The sequence below is a fragment of the Rhineura floridana genome, chromosome 1, assembly GCF_030035675.1.
Source record: "Rhineura floridana isolate rRhiFlo1 chromosome 1, rRhiFlo1.hap2, whole genome shotgun sequence".
NCBI lineage: Eukaryota > Metazoa > Chordata > Lepidosauria > Squamata > Rhineuridae > Rhineura > Rhineura floridana.
The window spans coordinates 314732488-314749145 of record NC_084480.1 but is presented as its reverse complement, the minus strand read 5'-3'; the positions used below and the strand labels follow the sequence as shown (position 1 = coordinate 314749145).

The window sequence follows — 16658 nt, the reverse complement described above, 5'->3', positions numbered from 1 at the left end:
TAAAGCAACCATATTTTCCATTAAAATTTCTACGTAAGAGAGAATGACACCCTGAGAAAAGTCATACCAGTCTGGTTCATGTGGCACAGTAAGCCAAGCTATGACTTACCAGGATCAGATGAATGTGCAGGCTCTGTGGAGGAGATCACCAATGCTCTGCCCTTCCCTGGTCCTCTTTGCTCCCACGTCATCTTGAGTTAAGCCAGGGTTTGCCTTAGCATGTCAACTGAACCCAGGCTCATGGTTAACTCTTTCTTCTCTAACCACAAATGGTAACCAAGAACAAACCTTGGCTACAGCTCCTAGTTAGGGAGGACAAGCCAGGTCTAGATAACATGCTAAGCCAACTCTTGGCTAAGCTCAGCGCTCCACAGAAGCAAAAAAGGACCAGGCAGCAGCAAAGCAGTTGCGAGATCCTCTCTGGGAGCCTGCCCCAGTCAGCCATACTTTGGCCTACTGTGTCGTGTAAACCAATGTGCGGGCTACCAAGTGTAATTCAAGGAGGCATTTGATATGAGAAGCTGCAGAGCAGGACTGGAAAAAATTATCACAATTCCTGGGCACCAAAACCAAAACAGACTGAAGCCATAGCAAAGAGGTAACTGGACTTATCCCAGTCATGTTTTAGGACCAGGCTAGATGCGACAGAGACAGCTACATTTTGTGTTCACATTTCTGTCCCATTCACATATAAAGTGTTGAATGGGATATAATTTTTAGATCAAATGAGGTAACATAGAAGACAGTTCAGGAGTCCTCACTCTGCACAACTCTTTTGACATTAGAAGTAAGGATACACATACACCCCATCCTGTGCTTTATGTATGAACAGGGCAAATAACATGGCCAAATGTGTCTGCTCCCATCATATCTAAACATAACCTGATAATCAGAATTACTGTCCTTTTTCCTTTTGTTCTAAACACAGAAACAGGTATTCCATCATACAGGTAGAGAAAGGAAGACACACACAGGTAACAATTACTTAAAAGGGAAGTCTACACTTTTACAAAACACACACACAGAACATTACATTTTAAAAGCAAAAATTTGGAAACACAACAACTGCCCCTCCCACCACTCCCATTCACAAGCTATTATGGACTGAAGGCACCAGAGGCCACCATCCTGCTGAAGCAAAGCCGGTCTGAGCCTGCCCAGTGCCTGGATGGAAGACCAACGAGATACGCGCACCTTGCGTTCCATGACAGAAGAAAGGCAGGATATGAACAAAAGCAAACGAATCAATAATTTGAGGGATGGGGAAGTAAGCAAGCAATTAAAAAAAAAAGGGATTTCACTTACGCTTTGGGATTTTTACATGGACAAAGGAGTATGCGAGGATCTTAAGCAATTACATAAACAGGAGTGAATATCCCTCTCTTCTGGACACGTGTATCACACCAGTGAAACTTCCTTCTTAACCTAAACCACATACACAGCAAGTCCTCGTTCCGAGCATGCACATGACTGTTCAGGTTGCCCAGTCATCCCCAGAAACAACCACTTCTTGCCTGGGCACCCCATCCTCCATGATCAGTCTTCTTCCCAGACTGCTACCCCATTGCAGCCCATCCACCCATTTCCCCTTTGTCATGAATTCAAGCATCCATCTCCTTTTTTCTGACCAGAAGCAGCAGCTTCATGAGGATTACGTATTACAAGCTGAAGTGGAGCAAGCGAAGCAAAGAGATACCAAAGACGGCCAACCCAGTCGCAGGAGAAATGGGCAGAAATGGGCAGTGGTCAAGACAGGAAAAGGCAACGGGGCAGCAGCAGTACAATGGCTATCCCTCATCCCCAAAACCAGGGGTGGGAAACCACAGGCCCAGGAGCCTAATGCAGCCCTCCCCATCTGGCCCTTGGAAGTCTCTCCAGGCCACAGCCCCTCCCCCCAGGCCACGCCCCTCACTGGCCCTGCTTTGCACCCCGAGTGTTTTTCCCTGGCTTCAACATCTCCTTGAACTCTGATCATGCGTCTTGCTTGCCAGGATGCAGGACAGAAAGGAGTGTGTGTAGAAACTGCACAAAGGTCAAATTTACATTTGTTGCTCTGGCCACTGTTGCCCCTGCCCCTGCCCACCAATGACACATGGCCGTGGGAAAGTTGCTCAGAAGGGAATCTGGCCCTTGGGCTGAAAAGGGTTCCCCTCCCCTGCCCAAAACAATTACTAATCCTACCTTGATGTCCCACAGATAAAACCAAAATTAACTGCTACTATACATATCATCTGCAAGTGCTGCCTATCAAACAAGACACCTCAGCAATTATTATTAATTTACCACTAAGTATAGTTCAAATAACTTTTACAATAACTATTGCTTAAATCCCCACACTATCCCACTGATCTAAGCACTTCAACTCAATCTTTACAATGCCAAATTCCAGACACGGCCACTGACAGTGTGCCGGCTCTCAGCAGCAAACTTGCATAGGCTATTAGAGGTCTAAAGGAGGTATCAGCTGAACCACACTAGCTTGGCAAGCTTATTTAAAATTCTACCTGCATCAGGCAAGTACTTGCTTTGGGCAAGAACGCTGCAGAGAGGTGACAGACAGAGCTAATATATCCTGTGTTTTTCATTTCTAGAAAGGACTGAATAGACATTTCTTCTGCAGCAATGCTCTTTCCTCATTTGATTCCTACAATTATCAAGCTACTGAAGCATGACTGGGCAAATGCCACTATAGCAGTAAAAGAGGTCTCCTAGTATGAGACCATAAGAACACTGAAATATGGAAGCAATATTGCAGCTGAATATGAATCTACCAACATTAAAGACAACCTGCAATGAGTGATTATTAAATAATTTTATAATTTGCATTACAATCATCTCACACAGAAGTTTGCAATAGGCGAGCAATCAGGAACTAAGAACAGGCAAATGAAGGACAACATTTGCTAATGTAGTCAGATTTGCCAGAATCTTCTCAGCAGCAACAAACATATCAGAGAATGGGCACGTTTATGCGAACAGAAATAGCAATATTCAAGACAGAAAAAATGTAAGGATGAAAAATTCTGATAAAAGCATCTATATGTGAGCATTTTTTGTATATATTTTTTTGCTTACCTACTGTTAATGCATCAAACAGCCGATGTATAGTGTCAATATCTTTGACAATCCCAGATTCTTGAATGCGCTTCACAAAGTCATCCAACTGCATGTGAGTTTTTGGCAACTGAAACTTTTTCACCCGGTCATCTACTTTGCTTATTTCCCTTTGCTTATCCATCACTTGACTTATCAGCCTCTTCAGCTCTGGCTTCTGATCTGCCTGGGACCGCTCCAAAGGGGGAAGGATTTCCACCACTTTCCTCACAAGGTCAGTAGGAAATATCCTTATATCTGTCTTATACAGATTTTGGAAGTCTGAAAGTGCATTCAGAAGCTTTCGTTGCATCAAACCAATAAGTCCTCGAAGGTAGAAATACCTTGCAAGAAGTGCAGAGTTATCAGGGGACAAAATATTGATAGCTCTGCTGAGATGATTATTAAAGTCAACGTAGTAAGAGCAGACACACTGGCTCAGAAGAGGAAAGTGGATTTCTGGGATCTTAAAGGTGCTCACTGATTTAGAGGATGATCTTGTAGCTAGAAAAAAAGACAAGTTGTTTACAAATAAAACTCCAAAGGCCACTGACCATTGCTGTATCCTTACCACACTCTGGTTTCACTGACTTTAGGAAAGGCCTGCCTATGTTTACTCTTCTGAAAAGGATCACAAAAAGACTGGCAGAAGGAATGAATAGGGCTTTGCAGTAGGACAAAATTGGATTCCAAGACCTGACAGCCCATCCCTAATGATGCCATGAGTTGGTCTACAAAATGCAGCCCAAAAAGGAGGAAACTTTTAAAACAAACTTTTAAAAAGTTATATGGGTGTAGAGTTAGCTCCTAAGGAGAACAGAAGCAGGGAAGAAAAAATTATAGGTCTATGAAAGAATCCTACATTAATGAAAACAGGTTTGTTAGTAACTGTTAATCCACAACGTTAAACAAAACTGGCCTGGTGCCATGTTCAATGAGCAAGCCAAGGAGCTAGGCTGAGAAGGATTTGAGAACACAGTTCTGTATTTCATGCTCAGAATATGGTTTCATAATGCAGCTCTCCTGTTGTTTTAAGAAGTTGGGGGCAATAAGACAGCATCTTGCCCGCCACCTTCTGAGCTATACTCTTCCTGAAACCTGGCCTTTGTCACAGCAACTACCTTGACAGTGCTGGGCCCCCATGAACTAGCCTCCTATTTGCAAGGCTTTGGTTCCTTCCTCTGTGACTTTATTTATTTAACAGATTTACAAACCACTTCATAGCCAAAAGCTATCAAAAGCGGTGTACAGTAAGACAAAAAAGATAAAATAAAAAAGATACAGCATCTGAAATGAATAACCGTTTCTACAGATGTACAATTAATATTCCATGAAGTGGCTGCATTACACTTCAGGGAAAGCCTTCTTATACAAAAATGGCTTCACTCTTATATCCCACTGCAAGCCTCAGTGTCACTGTGACTCTTGTCATCTCCTCCTCTCCTTCAACCCCAAGACGTTTGGGTGCACATGGACCAACATATATAAATGTTGTGAGGTGTACCTCTCTCTCTTATTTTTGTTAACAGCCAAATTGTTGGGGTTTTTTGCAGCTATGGTAGCCAGCTAAGGTTTCCTCTTACCGTGCGTCACGTCGATACGCCGAAGAGATGAATGCCTTGCTGGGCCATCCTTTGGCGGGATCTCTTGCAGATTAGGCAAACTCAGTCCCATACGCTTGCTGATCATATACTGAGGATTAAATCTTTTTGAAACCATTTTTTCCATGGTCGGTCTCCTTGGACTGAGTATCGAACTTAATCTAAAGAAAACAAACCATGTATATTTTTTCAGTCTACCAGCGACGTCCAGTAAAATCTCCACCCTCATGACAGTCAGAGGAGCCCCTGAATGAAGAGCAACACACTCTCCCCTGCCCGCAGCATCACAGCCATGGCACCCTCACTACTCCTCCATCACTCCTCCTTCCAAGCACGGAAAGAAAAGTAGTGGGGAAAGTACAAGAAAGGGAAGGAAATGGAGCAGCAGAAGGAAAAAAAGTTGTTGGTGGTGGGGATTTGGGGAGGGGTTAGATTTAGAAGAGGAAGAGTAGAGCTGAGGAAAAAGCCATCTTGTTGGAACAGGGAAAGTGAAAGACTGAAGGTAGGTTGCTGCCTCTTCTAGAAGGTGTCCACAAAGCTAGCTAGCATAATCCAGCCTTCGAGCGCCCATACCTGGATGTCATCCTCTACCACAGAAAAACAAATGATTATTTGAAAGCTTTGCCTGGGAATGCTCAAAAGTGGCATATCTACAAAATAAATCCATATTCTTGCTAACGAACACTCAAGACTGCTAAAAGCTCTGTCCAGCCCCACTCTGATCTAGGCTTTCCCAAAAAGAGCTAGAAAATTAGTGAAAGAAATTATTTGCCAAATGGTATACTCTGGAATGCCCAGAACTGGCAAAACCCAGGCTGTTTTGTCCCACAAAGTCAGTTACCAAGCCATAGAATTATTGAATTATGAGGCCAACAGATTGCACAGAGTATTTTAAATCATGCTTCATTAAAATGTCATGTGCTCAATGGAGCACAAACATGTAATTTGCCATGTACTTTCATGTAGCTAAGAGTATAAAATAAAGAGTGAAAGGTTTCACCTGTCTTCTTCAGTTTCAGTACTCAACTCTAAGCGAGCAAAAGCATCCATCCTTCTGTTAAGGCGAGCTTTAAGGAAAGAGTGAAACATATAGGTCTCCAACACCTGTAAGGCACAACAGATATGCAACGTTAACATCTGGACAGATTCAAAGTGCTAGGTATTCACTGACACCAAATCTCCCAGAAGCGGCCCTTTAAAAATGAACTTGTATTTCTGTATACTCAGATTAGAACTTCACACCCAAAATTCATGTCTTTCATTTTTTAGTACAAAATAGGGCTTGTGAGGAGGAGGTGGGGGAGTATGTCCTGTCAAAAATTCTTAATGCTGCATTTTTTTCCTTTGCACCTGACCACATCCATTGTTTCCCCAATCTGCTGCTTTTCTGTTTGTTGTGTTTTTTAACTGGGTCTTCTCCCTAGGAGCAGTCAAACCTGGCCAAACAGGGACCACACCATGAAAAGTATAAGGGCACATGGTGAGAATGGCCAGAGTTGACTACGCATGGATATCACTGAGGGCAAGCACAGCAATATGGTCCTCAGTCTTGATGAATAAACACATTTTAAAATAATATCTATATGACTTTTAAATCTAAAGGGCTCTCAAAGTGGTGTACAACCATATATTAAAAATATAATTAAAACAAAAACTAAGTATTTGTGGAAAATGAGTATCACAGAAGTAGCCAAAATCGGAAGCAACCAAATAAAAGACAGCAAGTTAACAAGCATCAAAGGCCTGATTATCTTCACAAACCTCTGGAAATATAACAGGGAAGAGGCTAAGTAGCCATCCTGAAGAAGGGAGTTTGGATCTGAGCAACGCAACCAAGAAAGCCCCATCCTGTGTTCCTATTAGCTGTATTTCCAACAGCTGACATGGAGCGGAGTCCCCTTGCAGATCTCAACTGGCAGCTAAGCTATAGTTCAGTGGTGGAGCACATGCTTTGCATGTAGAGGACCCCAGTTCAGTCCCTGGCATCTCCCGGTACGGCTGAGAAAGGCCCTCAGTCCGAACCACGGAAGAGCTGCTCCCAGTCAAATGTGGACAATGCACTAGACCAGTGGTTCCTAAATTGTTTTTCGCCCACAGATCAGCTGAAAATTGCTGATGGTCTTGGTGGAACATTTAATGATTTTTCTGCCAGTTGTAGCAACTGTAATGTGCTGTGCAAGAGAAAGGAAGCAAGAGGAAAAAGGGGGGGGGGCAATGTAAAGGAAACTTTATGTGTTCGTTAAACTACCAAGGCACCAAACCATTTAGGGCTTTAAAAGGCAATAACTAACACTTTAAGAACATAAGAAGAGCCTGCTGGATCAGGCCAGTGGCCCATCTAGTCCAGCATCCTGTTCTCACAGTGGCCAACCAGGTGCCTGGGGGAAGCCCGCAAGCAGGACCCGAGTGCAAGAACACTCTCCCCTCCTGAGGCTTCCGGCAACTGGTTTTCAGAAGTGTGCTGCCTCTGACTAGGGTGGCAGAGCACAGCCATCATGGCTAGTAGCCATTGATAGCCCTGTCCTCCATGAATTTGTCTAATCTTCTTTTAAAGCCGTCCAAGCTGGTGGCCATTACTGCATCTTGTGGGAGCAAATTCCATAGTTTAACTATGCGCTGAGTAAAGAAGTACTTCCTTTTGTCTGTCCTGTCTTTGAATTAGGCTTGGAAATAACTAAGAGCCATCACAGATCAGATGCTAGCAGAATAAAGTGTTCCAAAGAACAAGGCCCTAGAAGCAACCTGGCAGCAGCATTCTGTGCAAACTGCAGTTTCTGAACACTCTTCGAAAGGCCACCCCACACAGAGCATACTGCAAAAGTTCAACCAGGATGTGACCGAGGCGTATGCGGCAGCAGTCAGACTTGCCTTCTCCAGGAAGATTCACAGCGAAAACTGCAAAAGCAGCAGGTGTTCAGGACCATAAAGAGACTATAAAAAATGTTGCCCTCTTTCACTTTAATGGCTGAAAAACTGAAGGTGGGAGCACTGTTATTCTAATTACCTCTTTATTCTCAAATGCACTTTTCTAGCTGTGTCCATCCACTAGGCGGCAGATGTTCTCAATATGGCTTTGCGGCAGAAGCTACATTTATTTACAGCCTCCAAGGCTTTTGTCACAGGAACAATTTCACTTCAGGGACATTGACAAGGCACTCTACAAGCTTTGTTGTCCATGTTCAAACAACAATTAACAGCTTAAGCTCAACAGATGATACCAAACATCGTTTTCACATTGTTCAAGTGCAAATGCTATGGTGAATGCCACTGTTAATACAAATACATTTTAAAACATATTTTTAACAGATGGTCCAAGCCCAAGACTAAACACAGACAGGCACACTTTATCAAGTAGCAACCAGTGACCTTTATACCCTACTTTTCAGGATTGACTCCTACAAATGATTACAATTACAGCCCACAACAAGGTACAATATATTACGGATACATGGAGATGTTGATATCAGTCTGGTCCCTGGCAATATTTAAGCCAAGGTCTCCCACTGCATAATAGAAGACCAAAAGGTATAATCCTCCTTTCATCAGATATGCACAGGGAAGACCAAATGACTTCAGTGAGGTAAATTCATGAATAAATAGGCAGATACAGGGTGGTTATGAAATCTTGAATTCATGTACTTCCCACAAAAGAACAAGTTAAAGGAAGCTACAGATCAAATGCAAAAAATACCTGAACTCTTCTTTAAAGTCTCAGTTACAATATTAACTAAAGTGACAAAACTTTTCAAATAAATTCTGAAGATTTACCTTTTTGTAAAACGGCTGATCACTAACTGCTCTTGTTTTCATAAATTCTTCGCTATTAAATACTCTGTGCTCATAATTCAGATGGTCCTTCACCTCCCTATTGACAAAACAGGATTATATCAAACTCAAGAATGCTATTGGAGGGCACTGATTCATAGGATCGCCGTAAGTCATAATCGACTTGAAGGCACATAACAACAACAAGAAGAAGAATTTATAAGTGTCCTTTTTCACTGACTTCAGTGCTAGACATTTCTAGATGGAAGTATTCAACCTGCATTTCCCTTAATTCTATTATAACCTTCTTTTGGAAGTCTTAAGCAACACATTCTGGTGTGTGTGTGTTGCTATAATACAGCAGAGAGCATCCATAACATGTAAATAATGACATGGATGGAAACAAGCACTACAGCATATGTCGTGAAAGCATACAAGTTATTGATGGAAAATGAATACGTTTGGTCCACTTTTCACAGTGGACCAACCCAATACGAAGCTCCCAAACTTGCTTGTGGATCAGAACGCAACTCCTAAGTGGATTTTGCAATGCATTTTCAGTACACAAAAAGTGTACACGAAATTAGGTTTAAGAAACTGTTATACATGAAGGATCATTCTCTTCTAAAATAGCTGGAGCCACCGACTGGTGTACTGTAAACCAGTGTAATCCCTTTCTAAAGGCATCTGTACTGTTGACTATTACAAGAAGATGGCTTACATTAGCCTAAGATCTCTGCAAGCAATACTTTCTTAATTATTGCAAGCCTACACATCCTGATTTGCAAGCAACAAATGCTTCCCATTTTTATTTTCCTTTACTGGAATTCTGGATTCTGGAGCATAAAGCAGTAGAAGAAAAGAAAGACACTACTGGGGAAAAGAACAAAGGGAAAGCTGGAAGAAAAAGAAGAAACAAAAATCCCAAGCATATGGACAGAATGTTGACTGGCTTTATAATAATAATAATAATAAATTTTATTTGTTAGTCGCCCATCTGTCCGACTTCACTGACACTCTGGGCGACTTACAGCAAAAATACAATATAAAACAATATACAATGATCAATCAAACATAAACATCAATCCATCTACAATTAATATAATATAAAACCTAGCCCACCCCAAGAATCCCATAGGCCTGCCTGAATAACCAGGTCTTTAGGGTTTGGCGAAAGACCGTCAGGGAGGAGGCATGACGGAGGTCAAAAGGGAGCGAGTTCCAGAGGGTGGGGGCCATGATCGAAAAAGCCATCTCTCTGGTCCGCACCAGCCTAGCTGTTTTCACCGGTGGGACCGAGAGAAGGCTGACCTTGTTTGGCGGCATGCTTGGTGATACTGGAGGCGTTCCTTCAGGTAAACTGGGCCAAAACCGTATAGGGTTTTAAAGGTTAATACCAACACCTTAAATTGGGCCCGGTACACAATTGGTAACCAGTGCAGATCCACCAACACTGGGGTAATATGATCCTGGTGGCGGCTCTGCTTTATCAAGCGTGCCGCCGCATTTTGTACCAACTGTAGTTTCCGGACTGTCTTCAAGGGTAACCCCACGTAGAGCGCATTACAGTAGTTTAAGCGAGAGGAGACCAGGGCATGCATCACTCGTGGGAGAAGATGTACAGGGAGGTAGGGACGCAGTCTCTGTACCAGATGTAATTGGTACCAAGCTGCCTGGCTCACTGATGAAACTTGAGCTTCCATGGACAGCTGGGAGTCAAGGATGACCCCTAGGCTGCGAACCTGGTCCTTTATGGGTAATCTCACACCATTAAGGACCAAGTCAAAATTTCCCAATCTTCTCTTTAGCTCTGCATCACTTCACTGTTTCATAGAAAGCATTGGTCAAATATTTATGACAGCAGCCATTCTTCCCTAGAGCATTGATATTCAAAATCTAAGCTAGAAAAGCTGATTTGATGGAAGTGCCTGACTATTGTGCCAAGGGTACCAGTTGTGCACTCTAAATTAAGATTGTAGTTTTCATGTTTTTCTGTAACCCTAACACTTTTTCCAAATTCTATTTTCTCTCTCTCTCTTTTTTAATTTTAAAAGTAGCCACAGTGATGTTTCACTGGTATTAGGGGAGATGCAGCATTTCCTGATCTCTTACCACATGGACTCTCTTACTCATTCCTCTACCATTGAAATTCCACTGCATTTTGAGCAGTAACCATGGTACAGCATTATGTCTGCACTGCAGTGAACATTAAAAACAGATGAAGCTCATATCTGGCTCTCATCAGAAGCTAGCTACGGTCAGTGACCTTGGCAGAGAAGTAATGCAAAAAGGGGAAGATTTGAACAAGACAGGAAGGAAGAGAATGCAAACTTGCAGGATTCTCTTATTCTTGTAACCATGATTAGCAAGGCATCAGAAAATGTTACACTTGCACTGATAGAAAGAGAAATGTCAAGTGACAAAAGTTAGTCACCACATTACAACAAATACACACAAAGTGTGACAGAGGCAGCAAACAACCCATCTCAAGGCTCAGCATAAAAAGTCTTGGCTGTAAGCATATAATCCTTTTAACTGAACAATCTGGCTGGTCAATTGACTGTAATAAATCTAATGAAAAAAAAATTAACTGAACAATTATCCTATCCTCAAAACTTGGTCCTGCCAGCTTACATAGTTCATAAAATTAAGTCGGTGAATTGTTTGCAGTGTGTCTCCCTCCTGCTACGAGTCTGATTTGTTTGTCATGCACTTTTCACCCATGCTTCGCATGGGTATCCCGAGAGCTTAAAAGTAAACCTAATGTGAACTAGGGTGCTTAACACTCACTATGCACACAAGAAGAGCCCATTTAGTACAGCATCCTGTTCTCACAACAGGCAACCAGATGCCTATGGGAAGCCCTGTCATAATGAGCATCAGATACAAAGCCTCATTTATTCCTTTACCAAATCTAGGGACTCTCCGTTTTAGTACAGACGATAGGAACAGAGTCTCACAGGTACAGAACAAGAGCTTTTGAGGGCCAGGATCATGCACTACACAAGGAATGTTTCATCACCTACCTAAATATATTGACTATTAACTGCAGAGTAATCTGCTGAATTTCAGAATTCAACTTCTGTTGCCAATTCCTCCTACGCAACTGAATTTCACTAAGGTCTGTACAGGAACCAAGGTGGCAGAGTTCTAGATCGTAGTGTAGTTGAAGATTTTCAACCCTGTAAGAAGCAGAAAATGAGACACATAAGATTTAGTGCATTTTGAAAGGTGATTTCCTCAAACCTAATCCCTCCTCTGACTAGTAAAGTAGCTCCCTGGCATGCAAAGGAGAGGGAGAGACTGGGTCCCGAGCAGTAGGGAGATCCCTGAGGTATGCAGGAGAATCCTGGGGTTTGGGGGACTCCTACCTAACATCCAAGTGCAAAAACAGGTCCCGCATGGGGGCAGCACTTGTGCACTTACCTCTGAGCACACAGTTCAGCCAGGCTCAGTGGCGGCACACCCTTTGGCACCATCTCCAGGCCCAACATTTTGCTCCCCTATAGAAATCACAGGGTGAAGGAATCTGACCTCTCCTCACACACACACACCTCAAGAGAGATCGGGGGAGGCAAGTATCACCCCCCATGGCCTCAGTGGTAAACTTAGGAGTGCGGGGAGGAGGAAGGATGGACCTCCCTTCCCCTGCAGAGTGGAATGGCTGCAAGGCAGTGCACCCTTTGAAACCAACGGGCTTAGTTACGCATGCAATATGGCTTAGAGAGAATTTGGAGTATGTATGAAGGAATCTACTCATCTAGTTAGTTTTCAGTAGGCAAAGAGAAAATGGGATTAAGGTATATGGAAATCTCAAACTCTTTATCATAGCAGATGATGATACTGTTGCATTGAAAGCTTATTTCTGATTTCTTTCAGATTTCAGAAAGCCAATTCTCTGTGTATATGTGATAAATTTTATAAATTAATTAACATACACAATTTACCACTACTCAGGTGCCATATTGCTTCACCTAGGCTCTCCACTCCAGCAAAGGAATCAATCCTTCTAATCATATTGAATGAAGCTAATTTCAGTCCCTGCCCAACCCATGTCCTCACTTGCACCGAGCAGAAGAATGGGCAGGTACACAACATTGCACTATATTGCTTATTCTATGTCAAATAATTTCATTTTTCACTATTAACATTTATTTTTACCTTGCTATAAAAGTGTTTGCCGCCTGCAATGGGATATCTGGAATTTCAGTCTCGTCTTCAGATGACTTGGATTGTGCAATATCTCCATTATCAATGTTAATTAGAATTAAGTCATCAGCTTCCTTTTTGTTCCAAGATACAGACAGGTTAATTAAATTAATTAAGCATTAAGAAGCAGAAGAAATGGGATACATGGCAATACTAACAATGGAAATAATTTTAATTGTAGATTATGTATCTCAATTACCTTATTTATAAAAATACGTAGATTTGGAGATCCAGCATCTATGCTCCATAATAGTCACAGAGCTAGGAGGATAAATATTTTGCACAATGATTTATGCAAGCATGCATAAACTTATTGAACAAAAGCATCAATAGTGACTGTGGTTAAAATATTAGAACAGAGTTCAAATTAAGGGGAAGGTCTGTAGCCCAGTGGTAACGTATACAGTTTGCACACAAAAGGTCTCAGGTGCAGTCTCTGGCATCTCCAGGTATGGGTGGGAAAAATGTCTACCCAAACCCTGGGGAACCGCTGCCAGTCAGTGTAGACAATACTGAGCTAAATGTACCACTCGCCCGACTTGGTATAAAGATAGCTTCTCATGTTCCTATCCCATCCTTCATGGTCTCCCTAGGTAGATCCTTAGTCTCAATCTATAGCAACCTACAGAAAGCTTCCATTTCCAGAAACAGTAGAATAAGACCAGAGAATTCTTTCAGATACCAAGGTTCACAACAGGGGCTGACAGCTACAACCTATAGAACAGAAAACTACTTTCTAGGGTTCCTTGGAGGATGACCTAGAACAGTATTATCCTTACAAAGTCTTCTGATCTGGAACTGCAATGGTGGTGGTGGTGGTGGCAGCACATGAGAGACGTCAGAAAATTACACAGAAATCGGACTTCCGGGAAGGGTGACTTCGCCTGTGCCTGCCTTTGAGACGAGCTCTCGTCTCAGAGGAAGCTTTTTCAGTTTTAAAATCAGTCAGAACGTTTTTTTTTACTGGTAAAGACTTTCTCCCGGGCAGGGAGAAACGTAGAGATTAACCACAAAAGCCTGTGTTTGTTGGGAGGACTGGATTTCATTAGTTTATGAGAGAAGGTTCAGCCAGCAGTGCCGGACGGACTTCCAAACAAGCTCTAACTGATTAAGCGACACGTTTATCTTTTCTTTAAAGGAAAATGGATTTTAACAGGCAAGCATCCTTCTTTCTATTTTTATCATCTGGTTTAAATTGTTGCAGCAAAAAGAGATTGTCAATGAATCAGCTATAAAGAATCCCTGGGTGAGTTATAACTCTTCTCTTTCATTCACGAAATTAAGGAGGAAAGAAATTGAAAAAGCTTATCTTTGTTATTATTGCAAAAAGCTGGCCTGGAATTGTGCATTTTAAAGATACAAACGGATGAGGGATTTCTATTCCGAGGAGAAAAAAAATAAATAAATCTGATTTATGAACTTTGGAGTATTATATGTCTGGGACTATTTTTTTTGGTCTATTTCATTTTGACGAATCTGCTTGTTCACGATGCCACTAACTGTTTTGATGCTGTGAACTAAATTTGTTTTGCATTCCTGAACATATAAGAGATAAGGCAGGCTGTGCTGTCTACACTGTGATGTCATCAGGTTTGGAATATTAACCCAATTGTTGCTGGAATAAGAAGTGTTTTTTTTTTTCTTCGTGGTTTTAAGAATGGCAATCAAGAAAGTGGCTGAGATCCTGGAAGTAATTATGTTTCAGAAAATAATGGATGAGATTGAGATAATGAAACAAACCCTGAGACAGGGTAGACAGGAGATGAAAATTGAATTTGGCAAAATGAAGCAGGAGCTTAAAGAAATAGGGGATCTTGTGAGAGTGGAGGTTGATGAGATCAGAGATACAACTGGACAAGCATTAGAAGATGAAAAAAGAAAAATTAAAGGGAAGATGCAAGCCCTGGAGATTGGAACAAATGTGGAACTGGAAAAAGACTTGGAGTTTATGGATATTAGAGATAAAATTTACTGTTTGGAATTCAACGCTGTCTCTGAAGAAATTAATGAAGATATTAGAGATAAAGTTATCAATGTCTTGGATAAATTTCTGGACTGGAATGATGTGATGGAGCTTGACATAGAAAAAATCTATGGAATTAATTACAGATATGTGACAATGGAAAAACTCTCAAGAGATGTGCCAGTGTATTTCGTAAAAAAGAAGAACAGAGATATGACTTTACAACAATATTTCAGCAACATATTCAGAATTGATGGCAAGGAAATATTTGTGATAAAGGAAATTCCCATCAGACTCTTATTATATGACTATGGCTATGACAGCAAGATTATTATGGGATATTGATAATGGAAGAATGGCTACTGAAATTACTGGACTTAACAGGATTATTGAAGATGGAAGATGGAATTAACATAGATAATGGAAGAATGGCTATTGAAATTATTGGACCTAACAGATTTGATGAGATGGATTAATCGACATGTTTATTTGGAGAAAAATTGATAGATATATTTCTCAAGGAATTGAAACCTCTCTTTGACTTTTTGTGGAAAGAATAAAGTAATGTTTATGAGATTTGATGATTAATTAAGATAACTACTGGAGGAAAGTGATTTTGTAATATAATTTAAGAGACAGGTTTGTTATATACTGTAGACCTATAACTGATCTGCGACAAATCGGAAGTCAACATTTTATTTTATTGTTTAATTATTTTTGTTTTGTTTTTGAAAATTTGAATAAAAATTAATGATAAAAAAAAATTACACAGAAATCAAGGCAAGAGGCACAAGCAGTACAAGCAAGAGGCTAGCATGCAGGGGCAGAGGGAGAGGCGGAGACGTCTGGGCTTTGGTGCTGCATGCACACTGCTGCTTGGCTAGTCATCTAGGGATAACGGTTACTGCATACGCGAGTACATGGCTGCACTACATACACAAGGTTAGGAACATTAACTAACAACAACAACATTTATATCCTGCCCTTCCTCCCAGAAGGAGCCCAGGGCAGCAAACCAAACACTAAAAACACTTTGAAACATCTTAAAAACAGACTTTAAAATATACTAGCATCTTTTTAAAAGTATTAAAAGAAAACATCGTTAAAAACATTTTAAAAATCTTGAAAAACATCTTGAAAAGCAATTCCAACTACATAATCATTATACTGTATATTACCATGTGTTGATGTAAGCCATATTCCATTTTTAATTCATATGTGTTCACCAAATTGGTTGATGAGTCAGACACACTGTTTCATACACATCTAGTCTTCGAACATTTATTCCCTACAACCTATTTTAATTCTGATCACAAACTGTAATTGCCCATAACACTCCAATGTGAAAAACTTCTATTCAAAAACAACAAATATTATTTTGTGAGTGTGAGAGACATAAGTCTATGGGCTCCTTCTGGGAGGAAGGGGTAGGATATAAATTTAATACATAAATAATAATTATTATTATTGTATTACTGTGTTTGTTGTTGTTTTATCTGTTTGTAAGCCACACTAGAAAAGGTTCATAGAATCATAGAATATTAAGAGTTGGAAGGGGCCTATAAGGCCAACGAGTCCAACCCCCTCTTTGAAAGGGAGAGTATAAAAACTTTAAAAATAGGAACAAAGCAAGCTGCCTTATACTGAGTAAGACCATTGGACCATCTAGCTCAGCACTGACTACACTGATAGGCAGTGGTTCACCAGGATTTCAGGACTCTCCCAGCCCTACCTGTGGATGCTGGAGATCACATCTGAGACATTCTGCATGCAAGGCAGGTGGTCAACCACCGAACTGCAGCCCTTCCCCAGTTTGGTGCTGTTAAGTTCAATAAACAACTGAATTTAACAGCACCTTAAATGTGGCTGGATTATATATGCTCAAACACAGTAATCTAAAGGAGAAACAGAGACAATTCATTCATTACAGAACTTGTACAACTTTTAGGTCAACATAAACATACACTGAAATGAAGTCCTCAGAAAGATAAAACAGAAAGATAAAAGCAGAGAAGCAGAACTGGAAA

General features: G+C 41.1%; 1 protein-coding gene across 1 annotated transcript in view; it reads right to left on the bottom strand.

Annotated features, from left to right (window-relative positions):
- DENND3 (DENN domain containing 3) overlaps positions 1-16658 on the bottom strand; it is a 72842-nt gene that overhangs the window by 30822 nt on the left and 25362 nt on the right. Inside the window, exons 9-14 of the mRNA XM_061607048.1 lie at positions 12621-12742; positions 11486-11641; positions 8463-8559; positions 5695-5798; positions 4677-4855; positions 3076-3597 (exon numbers count right to left, since the gene is read on the bottom strand). Of these exons, the coding sequence (XP_061463032.1) occupies positions 3076-3597; positions 4677-4855; positions 5695-5798; positions 8463-8559; positions 11486-11641; positions 12621-12742 (1180 nt within the window). The remainder of the gene's footprint in view (positions 1-3075; positions 3598-4676; positions 4856-5694; positions 5799-8462; positions 8560-11485; positions 11642-12620; positions 12743-16658) is intronic.